General features: G+C 39.4%; 2 protein-coding genes and 1 long non-coding RNA gene across 5 annotated transcripts in view; all 3 read left to right on the top strand.

Moving 5' to 3' along the window:
- Window positions 1-22,790, top strand: part of LOC138616265 (uncharacterized) — a 244,587-nt gene that overhangs the window by 13,030 nt on the left and 208,767 nt on the right. The gene's annotated exons all lie outside the window — the stretch shown is intronic.
- On the top strand, window positions 1,505-3,504 carry LOC138616264 (ribonuclease P protein subunit p25-like protein). Of its 2 annotated transcripts, XM_069690464.1 has the most exons (2): window positions 1,505-1,591; window positions 2,104-3,503. In XM_069690464.1, the coding sequence occupies exon 2, from the start codon at window positions 2,193-2,195 to the stop codon at window positions 2,934-2,936; it is 744 nt and encodes a 247-aa protein (XP_069546565.1). In that variant the 5' UTR covers window positions 1,505-1,591; window positions 2,104-2,192; the 3' UTR covers window positions 2,937-3,503. The 2 variants fall into 2 exon arrangements, with proteins under 2 accessions (XP_069546565.1, XP_069546564.1); XM_069690463.1 differs by having other exon boundaries at window positions 1,589-3,504.
- Window positions 1,517-22,733, top strand: dpep2 (dipeptidase 2). 2 transcript variants are annotated; one of them, XM_069690461.1, is made up of 11 exons: window positions 1,517-1,591; window positions 14,561-14,721; window positions 14,833-14,959; window positions 15,180-15,309; window positions 15,531-15,681; window positions 15,949-16,018; window positions 17,227-17,403; window positions 20,867-20,951; window positions 21,044-21,119; window positions 21,535-21,670; window positions 22,129-22,733. In XM_069690461.1, the coding sequence occupies exons 1-11, from the start codon at window positions 1,553-1,555 to the stop codon at window positions 22,336-22,338; spliced, it is 1,362 nt and encodes a 453-aa protein (XP_069546562.1). In that variant the 5' UTR covers window positions 1,517-1,552; the 3' UTR covers window positions 22,339-22,733. The 2 variants fall into 2 exon arrangements, with proteins under 2 accessions (XP_069546562.1, XP_069546563.1); XM_069690462.1 differs by lacking the exon at window positions 1,517-1,591 and adding an exon at window positions 13,741-13,858.

The raw sequence follows: 22,790 nt of genomic DNA, 5'->3' as shown, positions 1-22,790 counted from the left end.
GAAAGACATTTGTTACTACGTCTCCAGCAGTGTCTGGAATGGTTCCAGAGATAAATAGCTCTCTCACCTTATACATACGAATTAAAAGAAAAAAAAAAAAAAAGGTAATCATCCCATGGAACCAAACTATCTGCTATTCCTTCAGTGGGGATTGATATTAAAAGTGTTCTAATGGAAGAAATTCTCACTTTTGCAGTTGGATTTTTGGATTGAAAGTGGGGGGAGGGGAAGGGGGTTTCTTATTTTTTCCTTGATTACCATAGGGATCCAATATAATACACATGCCACTGTGAATTAGTCTCACAGTAAGGACCGGGTGAGTCACTGTGAGTTTATAGTGTCTGTGTACCATTGTACATCTTGGGACACACTGAGCTCAGAGTAGTTAGGACTTGTCTGCCTCTCTCTGTTGGCCTTATAGGTTCAGCCTCAGTGGGCTGTCTTTACCTATTCCTCCATCTGTCAGTCACACACAAAAACAAATCCACCTGTCGGCCGGCAGACTGGGCCGAGCAGGGCGATGCTACAGCTGTCTGGGCCTGACTCAGCGCTGAAGGGAGAGAGGCAGCGCCCTCCACTGGTGATAGAAAGCCTATTAAGATGCTTATTACCCCACCTGTCAGCCTCATCGCTTCACCTGCACAGATACGGACTAATGAAGAGAGTTAGCAATAATACAGCACCTTGAACATGGAAGTCATGCTTCTATGCCTTTTGTGGTCCTTGTGTCCTTGATCACAAGAGCTCTCCAGGCTTGTAACAATATAACAATCCATGCGTTAAGAGACAGGCATTTTTACCGCACCACTTGATTGCCTCAACAATGAAGCTATTAATGCTGCATTATGTAAATTGTAATGGTCACAAACATCTAATAGGATAAAGGCTAAGTACAGTGCAATTTAATGCTGCTGACTTTCAGTAGCTCTTTGAAGGATGTTTTCAATTATAACAGAGCTAATTTAATTCATTGTTTCGCAGCTGAAAATGCATTTTTAAAGGTTGACTGAGTCTCTATTTCAGAACTCAGGTTTAATCAGTCATGTACATTGAACACCGGAACGTCCTCTAAAGAGATTGACAAAGTTGCCGGGGATCTGCATTCTAGGTTTTAAAGGGACACAGTAGCCCTTCCCTTCTCTTTTTCCTCTGATGGCAGACATCAGTTATGGAGGGGAGGGTGTTCGTCTAAAAGATGAAAAGACCTGCGCCTTTAAGAGGGCTGTCTCCCCTTTCCCTCATGCTCCCCCTCAACCACACAGACACTCCTCCTGTGAGCATTTGTGAGGCAGCTTCTGTCCCTTATGTCTCTTTGTGGGGAACAGAACAGACTTCCTAGAGCATCACTGAAGACTAGAAGGAACTCCAGGGACGACACCTCAGTCACACACCTCCATGCAACCCTGGCCTCAACTACAGTGGATGCCAAAATGGGCACAGGGAGAGGAGACGCAGAACTACTCAAGTTGGAGTAAAACATCCAGATGTCCAAAACAGGAGGTGGAACTTAACAACTGGACAATCTGAAAGGTCAATTTCGAATTGAAGGGACATGATATCAACAACGCTGGACTGGATCGCTCAGAAAAAGGTGGAGTCTTAATTTGAGCTTTTAGTTTTTCATTAGAAAAGTTTTGTAAAAGAAGAATCAACAAAGCCCTCAATATCGTTTGCAGCTATTAAGGATAAAAGCACCATATGAAATACATATGAATAAAAGAAAGTGGAAAATGTAGCTTTGTATTTTTAATTTTTATCATCTCCAGAGCACTTTCCAAACAATCATTTGTGATATGAAATTGAGATGCTCTTTAAAGATCATCTTGAAAAGTCCCAACAGTGCTCTTAATTCGCCAGCCAGGCGTTTATCGTATTTCTCCAGCTCTTTCTGAGAGGGAGCATTAAAGACTTCGTTGATAGTGCTCTTGGGAAGCGGGTAATATTTCTTGTATGAAGTCTTGAAACTTTACAGCTGTTGACTGGAGGGAGAAGACAAGTACCACATGCATAAGAAAATGATGTTAAGCTGTATTTCATGTGGGAAAAGTGTGTGTCTGGACTAATATTACAGTGGACCGCTGAGGACTGCAAAAATGTTCACAGGGTGTGGAGTGGTCAGCGGCCAGAACCAGTACCTGACCAGAGACGCTGTCAGGCCCCACCCAGGACTGGAGGTTAACAGACCAATCCAAATGGAGAATGGGGTTACCCCAGGGATGTGCCCTGTCTACCAGGGTCACACTTACAGCAATGCTGTCCAGCCAGCAGTGGTCAACAATGTTTCCAGCACGCTGAAACCTGCCACACTACCAGTCCCTCCTCCTGCACTTAAACTAGGCCAGGAAGGGTTCAAAAAAGTGTGCCGGACTGAGGAGGACAGCCCCTGCCCCTTCCCGGGACTGGCTTCTGGGGTGCTGGAGATGCGCGTGAAGGAGGGAAGCAAGATCCGCAACCTAATGGGATTTGCCATGGCGCGGATGCAAGGAGAGACGGGTGTAAGTGGGGGAGGTTTGAGCAGCGGTGGGCTCAGGCAGGTGGTCTTTACTGGGTCAGGTCGAGCGGTCACAAAGACCATCACCTGTGCTGAGATCATGAAACGAAAAGTAGGCTGTCTGCACCAGCTGACCAAACTGCGTTACAAAGTGGTGAAAGAGGTGTGGGAGAGTACTGAAGGAGGGACATCTGAGATGACGGTGCACAGGACTGTACCCTCCATCAGCATCCTTCTTTCAAAAGATCCTCTGGATCCCCAGGAGCCAGGCTATCAGCCTCCAGAGACTCTCAGTGCATTGTGGGAGGAGAGAGAGGGTGCCGAACCCGCATCGCAGACAACATGCAAGAGACCTCTTGGACTGTTGCCATACAGCACCTTCCCTAACTGTAAGAGAGTGTGTTTAGGGGAAGGAGGCAGTGCTGCCTCCTCACTGACTGGCTGAACCAGTGTCACAGTGGAGAGGATTGAATCAGAGGAGTTAATTTGGCACTGCACCCTACTCAAGCACAATGCTGAGACAATCAGAACAGTCACTCGGACAGAACAGTGCTTTCTCAGAAGAACTGACTACCAACTCCAGCCTCCAGAGGTTAGTTTGACTGGGACCTAAAAGCTTGCCTCTGTACATACAGCATTTACGGGACGTCTTTCTCGGTGCGTCCAACACGGTCTGTCGCATCCACAAAACTGTGATGTTGTGTGCTACCGCACGATGGGATTTTGAACTGATTTACATCCCATTTCACACTGAGAAAAAGCCATGAATTGCACACGTTACCTTTCAGCAAACTATCTACAAACTGTGGACAAAATAATTTATTAGCATCTTGATACAATCATGTCTCATTCTTCATGCTTTTAAATATAGCCTTTCAAAATACACAACGTAGATCCAAGAACACAAAATAAAAACAGCTTGAAGCCATTGATGATATGACAAATGCAAAACATACCAATTTTATTTGTCTGATTATTAATCTACATGAAAACAAAATTAAATAAACTGTTTTTTTTCAAATGGAAATTTCCCTTTGTATTTCATCTTTCTTACTCACACATCATTGAATTTGAAAAGCTCTGATTGAACAGAAAATCACAGTGTGCCGATCTTTTGATAAGAATAACGGCAGTGAAATTTGTCTGTAGAAAAAGCTGATTTAATGACAAAGCTGTTGATAAGGCACAGCTCCTAAACCAACCCAGCCTGACAGAAAAGCCCGGGGCAGAAATACAGGCACAGATTATCATTAAGATAACAATATAACATCACACAACAGAGTGGGGAAAGGGATTAAAACTAGGCTTGACAGAGCTTTACACTACACTGTTCCTGCAAAATATGAAACCAAGGCAACAAGCTACACTCTTCGTTTCAGCCTATAGGCCAACACACCCACAAAACATATTGTAGTCTACCTCTTCCTGTATATTCTTCCATTTCTCAAGTGAAATAATATGCTGAAAAATGTGGTTTAAAAGGAGCCGAGTTTTCAAAGTAATACTACGCACTTGGAGTTGACAGACATAACAAATGAAATGGCTGCAGACTTTCTCCAGTTGACATTTTTTATGCATTGCCTCCCTGCATTTCACACCATTTAGATACCATTTTAGTTGCAAAAGAGGTAGCTCTGAGTAATTGCTGAAGCTTAACTGGATGCTGCAGACATCTATGGCAATTGGATCAAAATTCAACTCTGAGCAGAGTGCACAGTGGTGGGGGAAAGAAAAAAGAAAAACGTCTGGGAGCGTAAGCATTGAATTTTATGGATTAAAAATGTCTTTCAAAAGTTGTCCAACACAAGAAAAACAAAATACATTTTCCACAGAATTATTCAATCCAAATACCCACTAACTTTTTCCCCATTTAATCAGCCATATGTTCTGCAGATAACAACTTGGAAAAATGGAACCTTGTCTGAAGCTCTTACTGTTGATCTTAATGAAAATCTGCAAATGCAAATGTCGACCTCCTCAGGTAAATTAATCAAAGTGACGCCTAATTGCAGAGACAATTTTGTTACATTTTGAACTAGAGAAAAAAGGACAGTTAACTCCTGTGTCATTTGCTTTCAAATTCATCTTTCAAAGACATAAAATCCTAATATTTCATATAGTGGTCAGGCAGCACTTTTAACAGTCTATGGCGGACATAGTGATTAACCTCCCTCTCGATCCCATTAAATGAATCAGAGCACAGCAGAGCACCCAAGGTTGAATAAGAAATGCTGCGACTGCAATACAGCACACATGTAGCAAACTGTGTGTCCTCGAGACTGCTGGAAGGTTATCACTTCAGGTCGTTGTTATCACAGAGTTAACAGCTTTCACCCAAGAGCCTATGGGACAGTCAGTCTGTGATGTGGGTCAAAAAGATAATGCGACTATAAGTAAATTTCAAATCGACCTGCATCTGTTATCAAGCATTAAGAACTCTGGGCCAAGTGTGAAATGCAGAGGGGTAATTAGGGATAACGGCACAGCGTACCTGAGTGAGCGAACAGATAAAACATACTGACAAAAGCATTATCCCCGAGCTAAATTCAATGTGGCTGGCACGAAATAGCACGGTGGAGGAGTCAACAAAGTGCATTATTCGAAGGTGGACAAGGTTATTCACAGGCTGAGAGTTTGTTTGCTAGTAATGTTTGTTTTCACAGATGCAGTCAAGCTGGATTTGGTGGAGTTACAGGCCTGGGCCTAGAATGCACTATTTGTGTTTAGTTAACATTGTACTTATACATGGAGGATATTTACTCTGAGTGGCCAAAATGTTTGAAACACCTGCTCTTTCTATCAAACAAAATAGTTCAAGGAAAACTGATAAAGCTGCTTTCCGTTCCAATGAAACTGCTCATATTCAATCTTGAAATAGATGAGGAGGATGGACATACTCAATACATATGGATTTTGTGGGTGAAACTTTATTAGAGATTTGTGATTTGTTGTTATTATTTTTTTCCCCTACTGAGTACAGTATGTTGGGCACCTTTCGTGAGAGAATACAATTATTTTTAGTGTGTCAATGCAGCAGGTTTAAAGGTGCACCTAAATGAAAAATGGATGACACCGTTTGAGATATATCTTTTTCAGTGTTACTTCAAAATGGCAATGCAAACGAGACACCATTTTAACTTATTGGATACTTTGGAAAATCGCACTGAACAGTTATTAAGGGTTAGAGTCACAAATGACAAAAGGACAACATTATGTTTCGACTGACTGATCACAGTTTTCTGTTCTGGCGACCACATCGGTAACCTTCTGTTTACCAAAGCCAATAACTACATGCACTGAATGTGAATAAATTCATTTTGAAGTTAACATAATGAAAGTGTTGGCACTCTATTTTCTTCCTTCTCTGCCGCAGCAGCAGATGAGAGTGAGGTCTCTTGGATGGCGTGGGAGTTCGCTATCTCCCAGCCTCCAGATGGCTCCGTCTTCTCTTATCTAGAAGAATGGGTGCTGCCTCAATTTTTCAACTCGCCTTATCTGGGAATCCTTTAAATTGAATATTTACTGGGCCTATGTTTTCTGCCTGTGTTAGCCCTCTGAAGTCGACATTCCTCTTGCCTGTCGAGACAGGCCAAAAGGTTTTTCTCACTCATACACTCTCTTTGTCTGCCTTGTCAAGTAATGGGACAGTGATTGATTATGTGATTGCTTGGAGAGAATGGAAGGTTAAGCAGTTAAGCAGAGAGCAGTGGAGACATATTAATGAATGGCCATAGAGGGAATATGTTGAACAATAGAAAAACGTACATTATCCAAACATGACATCAGGCACCTCCATTATATGTCAGGGGTAAAATAGATTAAATTAATCATTTTCCAAATAGTCTATTGTTTCTTGCATATACTACACTAGAGGTTAAGAGAACACTTAAGCAGCCATTGAAAACATCTTATTGCCATTTGACTGGCTGTGGTCTATCTGCATAAACAAGCTGTGCCACAGCTACTCCCTGGTAAGTGTCTGGAAATGTCTTTTCAAAACCATTTTGTGAAATGCCTCCATGTTGGATTAATCAGTGCAGCTGAGGATGTAATTGCTGTGCTGAAGTCAAAGCTGTAAGAGCAGATAATGAACACTGACTACAGGGCTGCCAGAATCCAGGGCAAAAGAAATGAGAAGTTTAGAGACCAAAATGTCCCCAGCATTCTTTCAAAAACTGTGAGAGAAAAATGAAGCCTCACTGTATTTACACTAAATAAATACCAGTTTATAAAAGCATAAACAAAACATCACTTCTGACTGACGAGTTACTAGCGTTGAATTTTCTTAGTTTGAGGCCGCTGCAATGTGCAGTTACAAAATATAAAAAGAACACTGAAGCAAAATAAGCTCTTTGAAATTATTCATGTATGTTTTGATGTATAAGGCAGCAAGCATGCCTCTGTCAGTTGTGTGTATTATATTGGTATTTGATTCATTTTCTTACATTATGGATGGGCTAACACAGATAGAAGAAAACCAACAAGAGGGCAGCAACTGACTGCTGCTGCCCTCTAGTGGAGAAATAAGTTCAAAGTCAACTGCAGGAAAAAACATCTCTTTGCTCATGAGTGCTATTATAGATATAGCTGATAGACAATTATGGCCCTGCACACTACAGGGTTTTCACAATACCGCTAAATGGTCACAGAGTCAACCACCATTATCCGATGAACTTATTATCTAAAATCATGCTTTAAGAATAAAACAGCGCATTAACAACAAGCAAATGAGAGCTGTGGGCCAGGTTATTTTTTGGATCATTTAATGGCAATCTCAAGGAGACATGATGAAATGGCGCTTTTTCCAAAGATGAGATTCCACCCTTTCATCACCATTTTCTCACCCTCTCAATAATGAGAGGACTCAATTACATTAAAGAACTTGAAGTACAAAGGAGGTCTCCTACAACACGAACAGTATACAACACAGTATACACCGTTTGGAGTCCTTTCTAAGTATTGATGGGAAACAGAAGGCTGGGTGACCAATACCTGTGAGATAAAGGAAAAAGACAACCTCAATGCGCGCGTGCACGCACGCACACACACACACACACACACACACACACACACACACACACACACACACACACACACACACACACACACACACACACACACACACACACACACACACACACAAATATTGGCCAGTAGTTTTCCAGTGCGGTTCCAGAGGCGGGACTCATAATATACACTATAATGGTGAAGGAAATGAGGATGCTCTCTGCATTTCCCAGCCTGCGCCCTTTGATCTTTACTGCAAAATGTGCGCATGTACATTATGGGTAAAACACTGTTCTGTGATTAATGTGGTGATGGAATCACTCAAAAATATTGACTTGTTCAGGGGTGAAAACACTACACGTAAAATGCCCAGCGCCCTTGAGTACCATATTAACATTCTCAGTACTGATAGTGACGAACAGATGGTACTTCTTGGTGTTACTGGTGGGACCAGAGCCCGGTTTCAAGTCTGATCTACAGGATATAAGCAAGATCAAGGAAATAAACACGTCACAGTATAAATGCAACTAATACAGTTTTCTATTTTATGGTTTAAGAAGTTTTTGTTCAGAGGTACAAATACATTAATCATAAAACATTGCCTGGCAACCAAGACAAAGCATTTTTATTCCTGTTAGTTTGAAAATATGAGTTATTATTTATTCTATTGTCTTCTTTGACACTTGTTTAGCTTTCACTGCCATTGGTTTGTCTTAAAATGTATTTTAGGATACTGCTATAGCAGTACAGTGTATAATGAGTACATATTAGAGTTGCCATTATAGTACTACTTTGTTTGATTTGGGGATTAAAGCTAAGTAGCTGGTATAACACAGTGATTTTACTTTGGCATTAATAAAGTAATCTGGGAATCACTCAGTGAATGCTGCTGCAATAACAAATTCTAGGGTTGTCTCCATCAAGTTTTTTTGTTGCCGATCCCAATCCAAGTCATGTAATATTGACTATCTGCCAATACAGAGTCCCAATCGGATACTTGTTTTTCCCTAGATAATAAAGCTGCATAGGGCACACTTCAAGTTCATTAAAATGATCAAAACCAATGCAATGTATATGTTTGAATGGGTCTGTAATGAAAATAGACAGTTTACAGCATCCCAGCTGTTGTTAAATGTTTTTTTTTTTTTTATCTTTGAAGAATTAAGTAAACAAAAACAAATATTATTTCTGACAATTCCACATAGTGCAGCACTTACTGTAATTCCATGCTGTTATTCAAACAAAATAACCAAGTTCAGACATGTCCAAAGCAAATACTCCCTGTGCTTCCATTTTATCTGCTGGCTTTTCAGGCTTTTTCATAGCAGAATATAATTTGTAGAGTCTTTAAACATGAATGAGAATAGTGACCATGAGGGTTGAGAAGCTGCCCATGGATGCTTCAACAGAATATCCAGGGGGCTTAAGCACATTTTTGGCATTAACTTAAGAGGGAATCTCTGCTGATTTGTCAATTTCTCCCATCTTTTTTCTGGAGTTGGTGTCTCCTCTAAAAAGGAGAAAAAACACTAACTACCGCACTTTATATTTGAAAGCTGCTCACTTGCAACTTTACAAGCTGAGTTTCAGGTGACACCATCAGCAGGCTGACTTCAGTGGTTTGGTCAACGGTTTGGTCACGTATCTCAAATCTTTGTTCTGAACTGGACTTAACAGTCACAACAAATTTTTTAAAAAAGAGGTTTTTTTGAATAATAACTACACAGTTATCCGAGTCAACTTGTTGTTTTCCACTGAGTGTTTATATTTTAGCAGCCGTATCAAATTAGTAGTATTTAACGTAACTCTATTACTACCACCTAGCAAAATGCTCACATTGCAACATTACAAGTGGTTGTTGTGCTGCTTTTGTTGTAATTTTTTGAAATATTTCCACACTGCACACTCCTCCATCCTGCCAAAAATGTTGCTCTCCGTTTATGACACCCGTGTGACAACTGACATAAAATAAAGGATCGGGGTTATGTATAGCTCAGAATAGCTAATACCGCTCAGTTAAAAAAAAATCTCTTGATTGGGCCTGATACCATTCTTTAAGAAAGGCTCAGGACATCCCAATTTTAAATGCCACAATTATAATTTTCAATACATTGTTGCTGCATGCATTTTAATCAGCTTACCTTATGGCAAGACTTTCTGAAACAGATTTCAAGGTTGTTTCTGACACAAAATGATGCTCTTTAACAAACTATTCTTAAAACTAACACAATCAAAAGTTTCACAAAAGACATGGCGCTCATGAAAGCCAAAAAACTCCTAATACCAGTGGCATATTCTAATTGTGTGTGTGTTCCTCATGGTCATAGTGAAGTCATTTCACTTTTGGAGAAGGAAAACATCATTTATTAATAAAATCTATATTCTGAAATGGTTCATCTGATAGTGGCCTAACCCCTGCATCCTTACTTTCCGCCACATTAATTCAAACAAATACAGTAGTCAGCTATGCTTATATTAAGAATTTGGCTTAAGCTCTCTCATCAAACTGTTAAGACTCTGTTTAACCTGAGGGATTTTCATCATTTGTATTGCCAGTCACATTCTACACCAAGGTCGACAATATGACTAAATGATTTGGTTAATTTGAATTCAAACAGTGTCAGCCAGGGGTCCACTCCGAACAGTGGGAGCATTGGTACAGTAATATCAACACAGTTGTGATTACACTATTGAAGCAGTAGGGTGCTCCAATCAGAGCTGAATCACTCTCCTCATTACAGACTACAAGGCCAAATCTCAGTGGGTGGACTGCAGAATCAGTGCTGCACATCTTCCCACTGAAATTAATTGAAATTCATTTGTGGCGCCCTGATGCTCCCCATCAACACCAGACTCGTTCCCATTTGCACAGCTCAGCTCAGATTCATTAACTGCGTGCACATTTTAAGTTTGAAAACATGTACAAGCAGAAGTTGTAATCTGTGAGCTAAACTTCAGCATTCAGGCCAAATTGCACTTTAAGCTGCGGTTCACAGTATCACATGTCGCTTTCTGGAAACATTATAAAAAATGCAGAGCTATCATTGCTCCAGTGGAGGGGTGCGCGAATACATTTAATCTTGCACAGACGCTGGAGAGTCTTGGGCAGATGTAAGTAATCCACCACATATCAAAAGTTACCAGATATATTTCATATATTCGGAGAGGTGGTTTTGTATAAGTTAGTTGATATCTGATAGTAGTAAAATATGTAAAGTATGGATGATAATGCACTATGTGGCCAAACTGATCATACTAAATCCCCATGCATGATCCATGCCATACTGACAATTTTCAGACAGTACTTTCCAACAAATACTACAACAGCAGATGTGATGCCACTTTCATCTATACAAGAGACAATAACATACTACATGCCAAATAATAGCCAGTCTATATTAACAGTTTGTTATAATATATACAAACAACACACACAACCCCACACAGAAAAGGAAAAGCTTCCACCTCTCCACAGCAGGCCAACCAAAATAAAATAAACAACTACACAAAAACATCAGCCGTTAATGCCTCCACCATCCCCCACTACTATTGTTAAAAAACAGGCCTTCCCTGCAGCTTGACACTAAAGCACCAAACTCATGCAAACACTGCACCAAACATGTCAAAGCCTCGTGGCTGTTTGCAGATCTGTCATTCTAATGGGACAATTTATAAGCAGGGTCACGCCGTAGGCATCACTCCACCAGCCTCAACATGATCAATATCTACGTACTATTAAATATAAACACACTCTTACCTTGTGATGTTGTTCCTGTCCTGTTTTGTTGCGCATGAGCTCCAAATGCCAAACTCCTCTTGAGTCAGACATGCTGCTACCCTTTGAGCAGAGTCTTTAGTTTCCTGAAAGCACAATTCTCAGTTGGTTGAAACCTACAAACACACTGATCACTTAGAATATGAGGCATTACAGTAGATTAAACTAACCAACTGTTAAATTAGCAAAACCTTACAGCAGAAAAAAGCGCATTAGTCTAGCAATAATATAAATCCAGAAAAATCACAGAGTTTCTAATAGTAAGACATTGGCAGGGACCATTTTCTGCAGCACAGTGTGCACTTTTTCATGACTACTCGTATTATTATTATTATTATTATTATTACTATATGTAGTGTGGTATTAGCACTTTTATTTCTGTAAAAGACCTTAATACCACCCCTAGAAATAGCACGTATAAATATTAAACTGAATTTAGGTGTTTTAACTCCCGGTATTAATCATACTGCCTCACTTATCTCTCATGGTTTTCTGGGACACTTTTAAATACTGAATCATCACTATTAACATTCATTAATAACAATTGTTCTTTACCTCCTAGCCTAGCTGCAGGCTGACAAAATGTTTGCTTGGAGAAAGAGCCCAACAACAACAGAAAAGCACTTAAGCCTAAATGTGTCTTTGAAACTTCATGCCAAACATTATTTAACAACACTTACTCCTGTTTTGATGACTTCCGGTCTTGGAAGCTTACAAATTCAGCTGTAAGAAGCAGATTCAGTCTGCTGGAGTTTGTCACCACTGTCTTCTTTATCCAAACAAAAATGGCGGCCGTTGGCCACTGTTTGTTTGCTTGTAGGCCTCGACAGAAATGAATGTTAGATTCTAATTTATTTGTCCGTTTAAGCTTCATCCATTTGTGTCTACAGCTGTTTATATCAAGATCATACAGTCATACCTTGCAAATACTTATAACTTTGTGTCCATAGTGCTAGTAAAGGTAGCCTATGTCTTTGTAAAACTTTTCTTGGAACAAATAATCACAATTGTGGCCAAAGAAGCGTTTACAGCAGAATCAGGCATAACATTTTCATTATTAGGCTACAGGCAATAGCCCACCCTTGTATTGTTTATTATGTTTATTGGCATTGTTACTGGTGTCTAACAGCCCTGGGTTTTGTAAACTAGACTGTAATTAATATGATAGATGGGTTATATTTAAAATAAAGAATCAGGCTCCTATCTCTTTTGCAGTTATCCTTCTGACTTGCATTATTTTACCTGATCTGTGCCCAAGATTATAACCAACTCAGTCCTTTTTATCAGTTTGAATATCTTTAAAGCAGCAAAAGGCCTACAATGTATAAAAATCACTTTTGCACTTTCCAAAGGGGGATTACAGCTGCACAATGAAAGGTGCTTTTTCCTTAAATTGACTTTCATTTCCACAAAAACATACCTTTGCTACTTCCATGGACATACAAATATGTGTATTTACATGTTATGACTGGGAGCAGTGGTTAGCACTGTCGCCTCACAGCAAGAGAGGTTCTGAGTCTGTATCCATGTATTTTTTTTTTCTGTGTGCTTCGGCTTTCTCAGTGCAAAGATATTTATGTCAGGTTAAATGGGGATTTTAACCCCCATGAGTGAATGTGAGAGTGTGTGGTTGTCCGTCTTTCTGTGTTGGCTCTGTGATTGATAGGCAGGATAGATAGTATAGAGGGTATACAGTAAATAATGGATGGATGCATGTTGATTGTTTGATCCAGATAAAAGCACCTGCAAACATACACAATATCGTTCATTACAGCTCTAACAGGCCATTGGTGCACATCTGTGGACACCAATCAGTTTTTGGCAGACTACCACGTTTTGGCATGACACATGTCCTGATATTGGATAGATGGATACGTTTAAATAGCTCTCACTTCCAGTTGCCATTTTTGTGAAGTTAGGCATTTTGTTGATACATTACCTTGAAAATCAATCTAGAAATTAAAGAAAATATATATTCAACGAATTGATCATTTTAGAAACCATAAACCTTGCTCAGTGACTCGAATGTAGTCATCAGTGCAGCCCCGACAAAAGCAAGAACCTTTTGTGGTAGTAATTACAGGACTTAGCCAACAGATGGCAACGTGAAATCCACAAGTCTCGATGGGGCTTTCAAATGTCCCTCGAAAATTGTATCTCAAAAAGAGGCGAAACAGTTAAATAAACCTGAACGTGGCAATCGTGCAATAACAATCTTTTCTTTATTGGTATTGACAGAGTGATTTATTTATTTTTTAATCTATCAGTAGTGACACCCACTACAATTTTATCAAACGTGGAAGCTTTAAAAGTGAATAAAGGGCTGCAAGGAAGCATTGCAGGAGTCCACTAAGAACTTGAACCTGGAAGATACACGTCTAATGACAGCATTGAAAGATAGCGTAGTCTTTCTATGCGAGACTGAGCCTATAATAGAATTAAATTTTTCCGACAGTACCTGAATGCAACATGAAGCCCAGCAGCCCGTTTTGTAGTGGGTTTTTTACGTATGTGTAGGGAGGAGAACTGGAAAGTTCGCACACAAAAAGGTGGCCAACCAGTAGATGTTTTTAACGACCTGGCTGGTAAGTGTATTGCTATTTAAATTAATTTATTCCTCAATATTTTGTAGATAAAAACGTTTCATAATTAGTATGCTTTAATTTGTTATTATATTCTCTGGTCATTTTCATTATTAAGCAAAATAAGCGAACTTTATATAACCTATGTCCGTGTATTCTAATAGTATAAATACAATCCCAGAATTGTAATCTCATCACTTACAGTTTTTTGTATTCCATAACTTGAAATATGAATGCAATATGAATCATTAACTTTTTTATAAAGATGCAATTATATTGTACGTCTAGCTGTTACTGTGTTTTTTCTTTAATCCTCCAAATTGGACTCAACTGTGCTATGATCCTTTCAAAATAAAGTGTGTGTGTGTGTGTGTGTGTGTGTGTGTGTGTGTGTGTGTGTGTGTGTGTGTGTGTGTGTGTGTGTGTGTGTGTGTGTGTGTGTGTGTATTTATTCATTGCTCTTATTTTTTTCTAAAATAATTATTTGTATCTATCTTATGTTATGTATACATATTTGTAACTATTTTCTGATTGTGTGCACCTTTTTGTGTTTCTATGCTGCTGTGATGACTGAATTTCCCCACTGTGGGATTAATAAAGTCTAAGTCTAGTCATTATGCCTTACAGTACATTGTGTGTATGTGCCTTGACCATACAGCTGTAGTTCTCATGTTATCTGGTGCACTGGTGTGTTTCTCTCCTCAGGATATGCCTTCTGGGGAAACTGTAAAAAGTGCTTTTGGCAGCTTCTGGATGCAGTCTCTCAGGGCTCTGGTGGTGTTTCTCTCTCTGTGTCACTTGACATCCGGATATTCTGAAAGAGACCGAGCACACGACTTGATGTCCAGATATCCTCTCATTGATGGGTAAAGGATGTTTATTATCCCACCTACACAGAAGTTACATTCATGGAAATGAATTATTGAAATCAGTTCGAAATCCTTTTCCATCTCCTCTTTCATCTCTCTCCATCTCAGTCATAATGACCTCGCTCTCCAGCTGAGGATCCTTCATAACAATCACCTGAGCCAAATTGACCTTCATAATGTCAGCAAAGTGGCTACCGACATCTCCCGTCTCCAAGCAGGCCATGTGCAGACACAGGTATTGTGATGTAACTGGTGTTCAATTGTGACAATGCTATATTTTAAGGTGAGGATTGCTCCACAGAGTTGCCCAGCAAAAGCACACACTTCAACATTGACATTTTGAAGCCTGAAAATGGTTTTGAGTAACAGCGTTTATGATTTGCATGTTGCAAAAAGATCAAACCTCAGTCACTAAAATGTGTCTTTGGTTCTCTTGTGTGACATCCCTTTGTCAGATGTTTGCAGTCTATGTGCTGTGTGGGGCCCAGCAGAAGGATGCTGTGAGGCTGACTCTGGAACAAATAGATGTGGTCAGACGTATGTGCACCGAGTACCAGGAATTTGAGCTGGTCACATCTGCCCAGGGTATAGTACACCTCTCTCATGATGGGACCACAAACTACAAATGTAATGTTTACTCAGCGTTTTGGAACATAACGTTTCCCCTGCTTGTACTGAATATTAGTTGTTGTCTGAATTAAAGACAAGGCAGCATTAAAACAGCTACAGAAATTGCTATTGGCTCGACAGGGGGTGTTACTATCCAGTGATTTATGCTATGATATATTTTGTGTCTGTCTTTGCAGAGCTGAAGAACTCTGAGATGAAGCATAAGATAGGCTGTCTAATAAGTATAGAGGGAGGCCACTCTATTGACAGCAGCCTTCCAGCCCTGCGGATGTTTTACCAGCTCGGGGTCCGCTCAATGGCGCTCACACATACCTGCAATACACCCTGGTATTAGAAGAATTCTTTATTTCACTTACACATTGCAGACTGTTAACAAGTTGTATTGTATAAAGATGTTCTATCTTAATCGTGTTTGGGTCTTGTGTTTACAGGGATGAGGGAATATGAAGATCAACATTGTTTATATTTTTCATGTTTCCATGATGAAAAATGCAGCAATTCCATTGAACATTAAATTAATTTCTCATACACCAACAGTGAGGCATACAAAACTTGTGTGATCGGTGGCACTAACTGTGTTCCACATCAATACAGGGCTGAGTCCTCCGCAAAACTTTATGATGCCTTTCAAAGACAGAACAACAGCCTGACACAGTTTGGGAAGGTAAGCTTAACCTTCTTATATATCAACTACTGTGGTGTTTCAATCATCAAAGCGGTATGTCAGTATGCTTGTTGATTTTGGTCACCCTGCTTTTTTTTTTTTTTTTTCTTGGAAGGTATAAGAATATAACATTTCCTGTATATTTTGGAAAAAATTACTGACAAAAAAAAAAACGTTGTTTTTTTTAACCAGGGGTCTCCAACCCGTAGCTCACGAACTACGAGCAGCTCGAGATGTGATTCTGAGTGGCTTGTGGAAGGTTTGAATAATGTGCTTCCCATACATAGATATACTTATCTGACACTTTTCAAACCAGTTTGGCCACACACAAGTTGCATGTACTGCAGAAGGCATTTAGGAAACACTGAAAACATAAAGAAATGCACACAGGAAAAACAAATTGTGCACATGCTGAATTAAGGCTGTTGTAATACAAAATGTGTTGAGGATCAATTTTGCATTGTTCACTTAAAATAATCTCATTCAGCTGGTTTGTGTGGAGCTCAGTTATGTGAATAAATGTTACTAAACATGAGTAGATCTTGGATACTTTCATTTTGTCAAAGTAGCTCTTAGAGTAAAAACTGGCTGGAGACCCCTGTTTTAAAATGTTCTTTTTTTTTTTTGCTTGAAATTAAAAGTACTGACTCTACCCTTTTAAAAGACAGTCACAATTTGTACAAGTTATACTCTATATTCTTATATGTTGGCAAACAAACAAGATAAAATTGCATTATCACAATCAGTGTTAATATATTCTTTTCATTAATGGAAATAGTGGAAGAAGTAGAAGTTGGAGTTATTGTGGTTTGAGACACTGTTAAAGGACTGTTCTACAGTGAGTGAAGCTCATTATGAAAGTCGGTTATTGCCGTGCCTATCAAATGTTCTCTTAACAGCAGGCTGCTGACACAGAAACTCACGTGACCTAAATTGGACTTGCAAGTCCTTTAACATGTGTTTGTGTATTACAGTACTGCTGCTGTATGTTGTAAACATCCCATTTTAAAATCACAAAGATCTTTATCATGCTTTCTATTCCGTCGGCCCTCTCAGCAGCAGGCAGTAGGACTTTCTTGGTTGTTGTCTGTGGGAGCGTGTTTATATATGTGCACATGTAACAATCTCCTGTCATCTGCTGAACTGGCTTGCTTCCTTCCAAGATACTGTAGATTGCGGCTTCAGTGGTTTTTTAATATGTTTTTGAGGGCGTGGTGGAGGAGATGAACCGGCTGGGGATGATAGTGGACCTCTCCCACACTTCTTGGGACACAGCTTCGGCCGTGTTGAGGCACTCCAAGGCTCCTGTGATTTTTAGCCATTCATCTTCCTACACTGTGTGTAACCACAGCCGCAACGTACCTGACTGGCTGCTGCATGAGCTGGTGAGTGAAAACAATAATGATGAGCTGCCTGCTTAGATGCTTGATTAAATAATTATCCTATCAGTTCATCATTAATTCAATTTTTGTTCTCATTTATTCCTGTCAAAAAATATATATGTATTAGGTTTTTATTGTTACTTGCTGTTGTGTATTAACAGAATCAAACACTTGTGAGCAGAATTCCACCATTAAGACATTATTACATTTCTGCCCACTAACACCCAGGATAAGTGAGTCTGAATTCTCAGAGTATATTTGCGAGATCAAGAAATCAAGTTAACATCTCATTACTGTCTTTTTATTGTTCCATAGTATCCACAATTTCCTTAGCCATATCTATTTCCCACCACTTTTCTCTTCAGGCAAGACAAGGAAAGTTGATTTGTATGGCACATTTCAACAACAAGGCAATTCAAAGTGCTTCATGTAAAACCTTTAAAAGCATCAAAACATAAGGCAAAAGATAAAGACATTAAAAAAAAATTAGAACATTGATTGAAACATTAAAGACAGTCATTAAAACATTAAACAAGCTAAAAAAATAGAATTAAAGTTGCAGTGCAGTTTAAGAAATAAAATACAGTAGTAAAATGCAGAAAGGCAGGAAATTGATCAACATCCTTGAATCTGGTTCAATTAAAGGCAGCAGCAAACAGAAAAGTCTTCAATCTTGATATGAAGCAGCTGAAAGTTTCAGCAGACCTGCAGGTTTCTGGGAGTTTGTTCCAGATATGTGGAGCAGAAAAACTGAACGCTGCTTTTCCATGTTTAGTTCTGACTCTGGGGACAGAAAGGAGACTCGTCCCAGGCGACCTGAGGGGTCGGGATGGTTTATAAGGTCGCAGCAGATCAGAAATGTATTTTGGCCATAAACCATTCAGTGCTTTATAAACCAACAGCAGGATTTTAAAGTCAATTCTTTGTTGGACGGGAAGCCAGTGTCATCGTACACACAGACAAGCACGTGCAAACATCAAGCGACAGATAAAGACGACACACTGAATGAAATTTATCAACAATAAATCAGCTATGTTTGTGTATTTTAGATTGGTGTTGTTGGCAGTCAATTTACTTTGTAGTGCAAGGTTTCTAAAAGTTTAATCCAAGATTATAATTCACAAACTGGAAAAAAACAGGGACTGATAGAAACCACTTATCAGGGAAGTTTTTCCTCCAGCATAATGTAAGCACTCAAATTAAGACATTAACTGTGTTGTTGAGTATTCTCCCTTCTCCCCCCCAACCACATTCTGACATTAGTCTGTGTCACTTATTTATTTACCTGGAAGAATCAATTTGTCACTTGTAACTTCTTCATTTCTCACAAAAATATAGTTCCATTCCAAGTTACATATCTCGCTTGGTCAACTATGAAAATTACTTTGGCACAAGGAGCAAAAGCATAATATAAAAACTCTCCTGAGGGGTGTACTACAAAGCGAGGTTAGTGGGTTAGCGAGGTATGTTGAGACTAAAGCCAGGGTTGTCAGTGTCAGGAAGGTGACTCTCTTTTAAGATGGCTAGATCACCATGGTAATTTATGCTGCAAATTTAACCTGGTCCGGAGCAGGTTATGTTGGAGATATCGGATCGGATCAAAACATAAGAAAGTACCGCCCACTGACCAGTCAATTCTCTCTGAAAATTGGCATCAACAATCGGAGAAGATACAGGGGAGCTTGGTACGTGGAGTAGATTCATTTCATTAATTTTTTTTACTGATACCTGGGACTGATTGATACACTAAAGCATTGCACGTGTTGCCTACTTATAAGATCTGACAACCTACCTCTTGCTTTGAATTATGATTTTGTATTTATTTCTTATTTGCTCTTTATTATAGTTTACTCCTCCTTTTTAAAATACATGGCTCTGCTGTCAGTACACTTGTCCATGTTTGTGATTGGTCAGATGCTGCAAACACCTCATCTTTTATGAGAATGCGCTCTGAGCCGAAAGCAGAAAGTCTGAGTTAACAGAGAAAGCTGATGACCACTGTCATAGTACTGATTATCTCTGACTGAGAGTTTTTGCTTTGTTGAGCCAGCTCAGGCAAAGAAAGCCTGGGTATGTTGAACTTGCTTCGTAGTACACCCCTCTGCTCAATTTTCTCTCTTGTTGGCATCAAAACAACATGTTGACATTCGTATACCAATTCAAAAGCCATCCTGAGTTTTTGATTTGCTTGGTAATACACATTAGGCCAGTGTTGTAACACCGGGCCAGCACAGACTAGCACAGGTAGGTAAACACACATGAGGACAGGAAGTCAAAACACCATCATGAAAAAAAACATCATGTTAGTGGTTAATGCAAATGAAACATATTTGTCTGTCAACATGGACTTTCTGCTCTTGGTATCTCGTGACGGCAAGCAGTATGTTTTTACGCCCTCATATTCTGTTAAAACATACAGCTTTGTGTAATCTTGTAGTAAACAACAAACTTGTTTCTTTCAGTCTGCTGTGGGACCGTGGACATCTGGTTTTAGATGCAAGTTGTATGACCAAGTCAAAAAGATTCAGAGTTTTGTTTAGCCTCGACATAAAAATGCTTGTACAGGTATAGAGGCACTGTAAGAATTCCCTTTTTAGTAATTGTTTAACAAGAACTCTCACCATCTCCACCTCGGCCTCTATTCTCAGCTGGTAAAGAAACGTAGCCAGATCTTTCTTCATCTGGATGCTGTTGTCATCCATTTGGGCTACAGTGAAGATGCGCATCCTGCATTTCCTCCAGACCTAAAATACCAAGAAAGTCTTGTGGTTTTGTGTAAAATTGAATACACTTCATCACTTGCAGAAAAGTTTCTTAAAACAAGAGCACAACAGCCTTCAAAAGGGAATTCCCAGAATAACTAACAAAGACTTTAAGTGTTTTTAGATAAATAACTTAAAAAATGCTGTACATAAAAATCACATCCATTCTAGAAACAGTCAAATTACAACTTCCAAAGTAAGTATTAGTATATCGCAGCATAGTTTAGTAGTATTAGTATTATCTAAAGATTGTAAAATTGGTAAGACTATTAGAGACTGAGAGAAACATACACAAGAGGGCAGGAAGACATTTGAATGCAGGTGGAAACAATCAGGGTGGAGGTGGGTAAACACACATGAGGACAGGAAGTCAAAACACCATCATGAAAAAAGCGGGTGTGAAATCAAAATAAAACGGTAAATAAAGTCACAGAAAAGCATTCCCTTAATCAAGTGTGACCGGTATGTTATCAATAGTGTTGGAGTAGGTAAATATTAATAAACTGTATATTTCTCCTACTTAAACTCAATCCAACTCTGGCAACATCAGGTCCATCATGAGCAGCCAGGTTTCTCATTATGCCAGACCTCTACACTACAAATAATGAAGCACAAAAAACATCTGATAAATATGGTTTTAGTCTGTAATACTTCTCTGTGTGTATTTCTTTTCCCTGGACTCAGCAGTGTATGTTGTGTTTCAGAAAAAGAAGCAAGGGTTGATCATGGTGAATCTCCACAGCACATTCGTTTCCTGCAGGGGTGAGGCCAGCCTCTCTGATGTGGCTGGTGAGGCATCCATCCTGTATTGATTTGTATTAAATCTGTAGTTTGTATTTCTTATGTTTGAGTCGATTTATTTTTCCATCTATCTTTTACAGACCACTTTGATCACATTAAGACGGTGATTGGAGCTGAGTCAATAGGAATCGGAGGGGACTTTGAAGGCGCTGTGAGGTAAGAAACAAAAGTTTAAAAAAATGGATGGCATGTTCTACTTGCAAACAGAAAAATCTGGTACTTGCCTTAATTATTTTATAAATGTTATGGTCAGGATGAGTGGGGATCTTTAGAGACAAAACAAAGCGCACGCCAGCTAGCTACACATTCTCAAGCAGTCTCCAGACAACACATTTCAAAGGCTGATGATGAACCAGATCAATTTTGTGCTTTTGTTTGCTTGTCGTGGTATCAGCAATTTGGATGTCCAGCAGTCAACAGACTGAAAAATGTTCAAATCAATAAATTTATATAGCTAACAGGCATAAAGGGAGGGCTGCAGCAGCAGGTTTTCTCCAGGATGGTGGTGGGTATTGAACTGCTCATGTTATGCATACAAAACAACACATGAAGAAATGTTTCTTTTAAACAGATTTCCGAAGGGGTTAGAGGATGTCTCGAAGTATCCCGCCCTCATCCAGGAACTCCTGCAAAGAAACTGGACTGAGGATGAGCTGGGTTATGTCCTTCGAAAAAACTTCCTGCGAGTGTTTGAAGAAGTCGAGAGGGTGAGCTCGAGAATAAAATTATTTAATGACAAAGATCAGCCTCCTCTGATAAATTAATGGTAGGTAGACATTCCGTATTTGTATCCAGAGGAGTGATTCTGCTATAATGACAGACAAAAGGCTCTCTGTTTGGTAGAAAGGGCCCTCAGTGTGTATTATTTAATTAGTATGTGTCACTATATAATTGTATTTTACTAAAATGTGACAGTAATGGGCACTAACCACCTTATTTCATGAGGGAGTATTCAAGAATTTGTGGCCATTTTATTAAACTCTTTTGTCCAAAATGTTTCCATCATCAGCTATAGTTTGAATGACCTTGTAAGATTGATATTGTATTCATAAAACTCTTTCTCTGCACAACAATTTTGAAAATAAAACCACAGCTCAGACTAATTCAAAAGTTTCAGCATGTTATACATCACCTCCTACTCCCTCCTTCCTGTATTTCCCCACAGGTCCGTGACCAGTTGAGTCTGAACCTGCCCAGCGAGGTCCAGATCCCCTTAGCGGAGGTGCAGAACCCCTGCAGACTGGTCCTCAGACCTCCTCACCCGAGAGGGCTGCCCTCCAACCATAAATCCTCCTCCAGGGCAGAGCATGGACCACCTGGTCTGCTAATCCTGGCTACAGTTCTGCTGCTTTCCAGCCTATTTTTGATTGAGTGAATATTTACAATCTCAGTTCAGGTGCACTATCTTTTTTTTTTTTTTTAAATGCCTCATTAAAATATAAAGAGCTTAATGAATTTGCTGCAGCCATATGGGTCATCACAGTAGTCCACATGTCAGTAAAGATTAGAGGGGATTAATCACTTTCTGATAACAAAAAAGCTTTTCCATTTCCGCAGTAATTTAAATGCCAACTCTTATAAACACAGTATAACAGTGGAAAATACAGAACATTACTCCTCTGGAATCTATTTTGGGCTTTAGTTATTCTGTATCGTTATTGTTGCCTAGTTTATTGCAATTTTTTTTGACATAATCTTTATGAAAAATTACAATGCCATGATGGAGAATAGTAAGACTGATAAATAAAACTGCAGGGATGTCACTTTTAAGTTTGTATTTCGAATGTTGTATCTTCTGTTGAGCAGTGATCAGCTTTTATCGAACAG

Source organism: Brachyistius frenatus, unplaced genomic scaffold, assembly GCF_029030835.1.
Source record: "Brachyistius frenatus isolate BFR_SWC_R1_liver_20210118 unplaced genomic scaffold, ASM2903083v1 Contig_9, whole genome shotgun sequence".
NCBI lineage: Eukaryota > Metazoa > Chordata > Actinopteri > Embiotocidae > Brachyistius > Brachyistius frenatus.
Note: the sequence above shows the minus strand (reverse complement) of the source record. Positions and strands in the feature narration are given on the sequence as shown.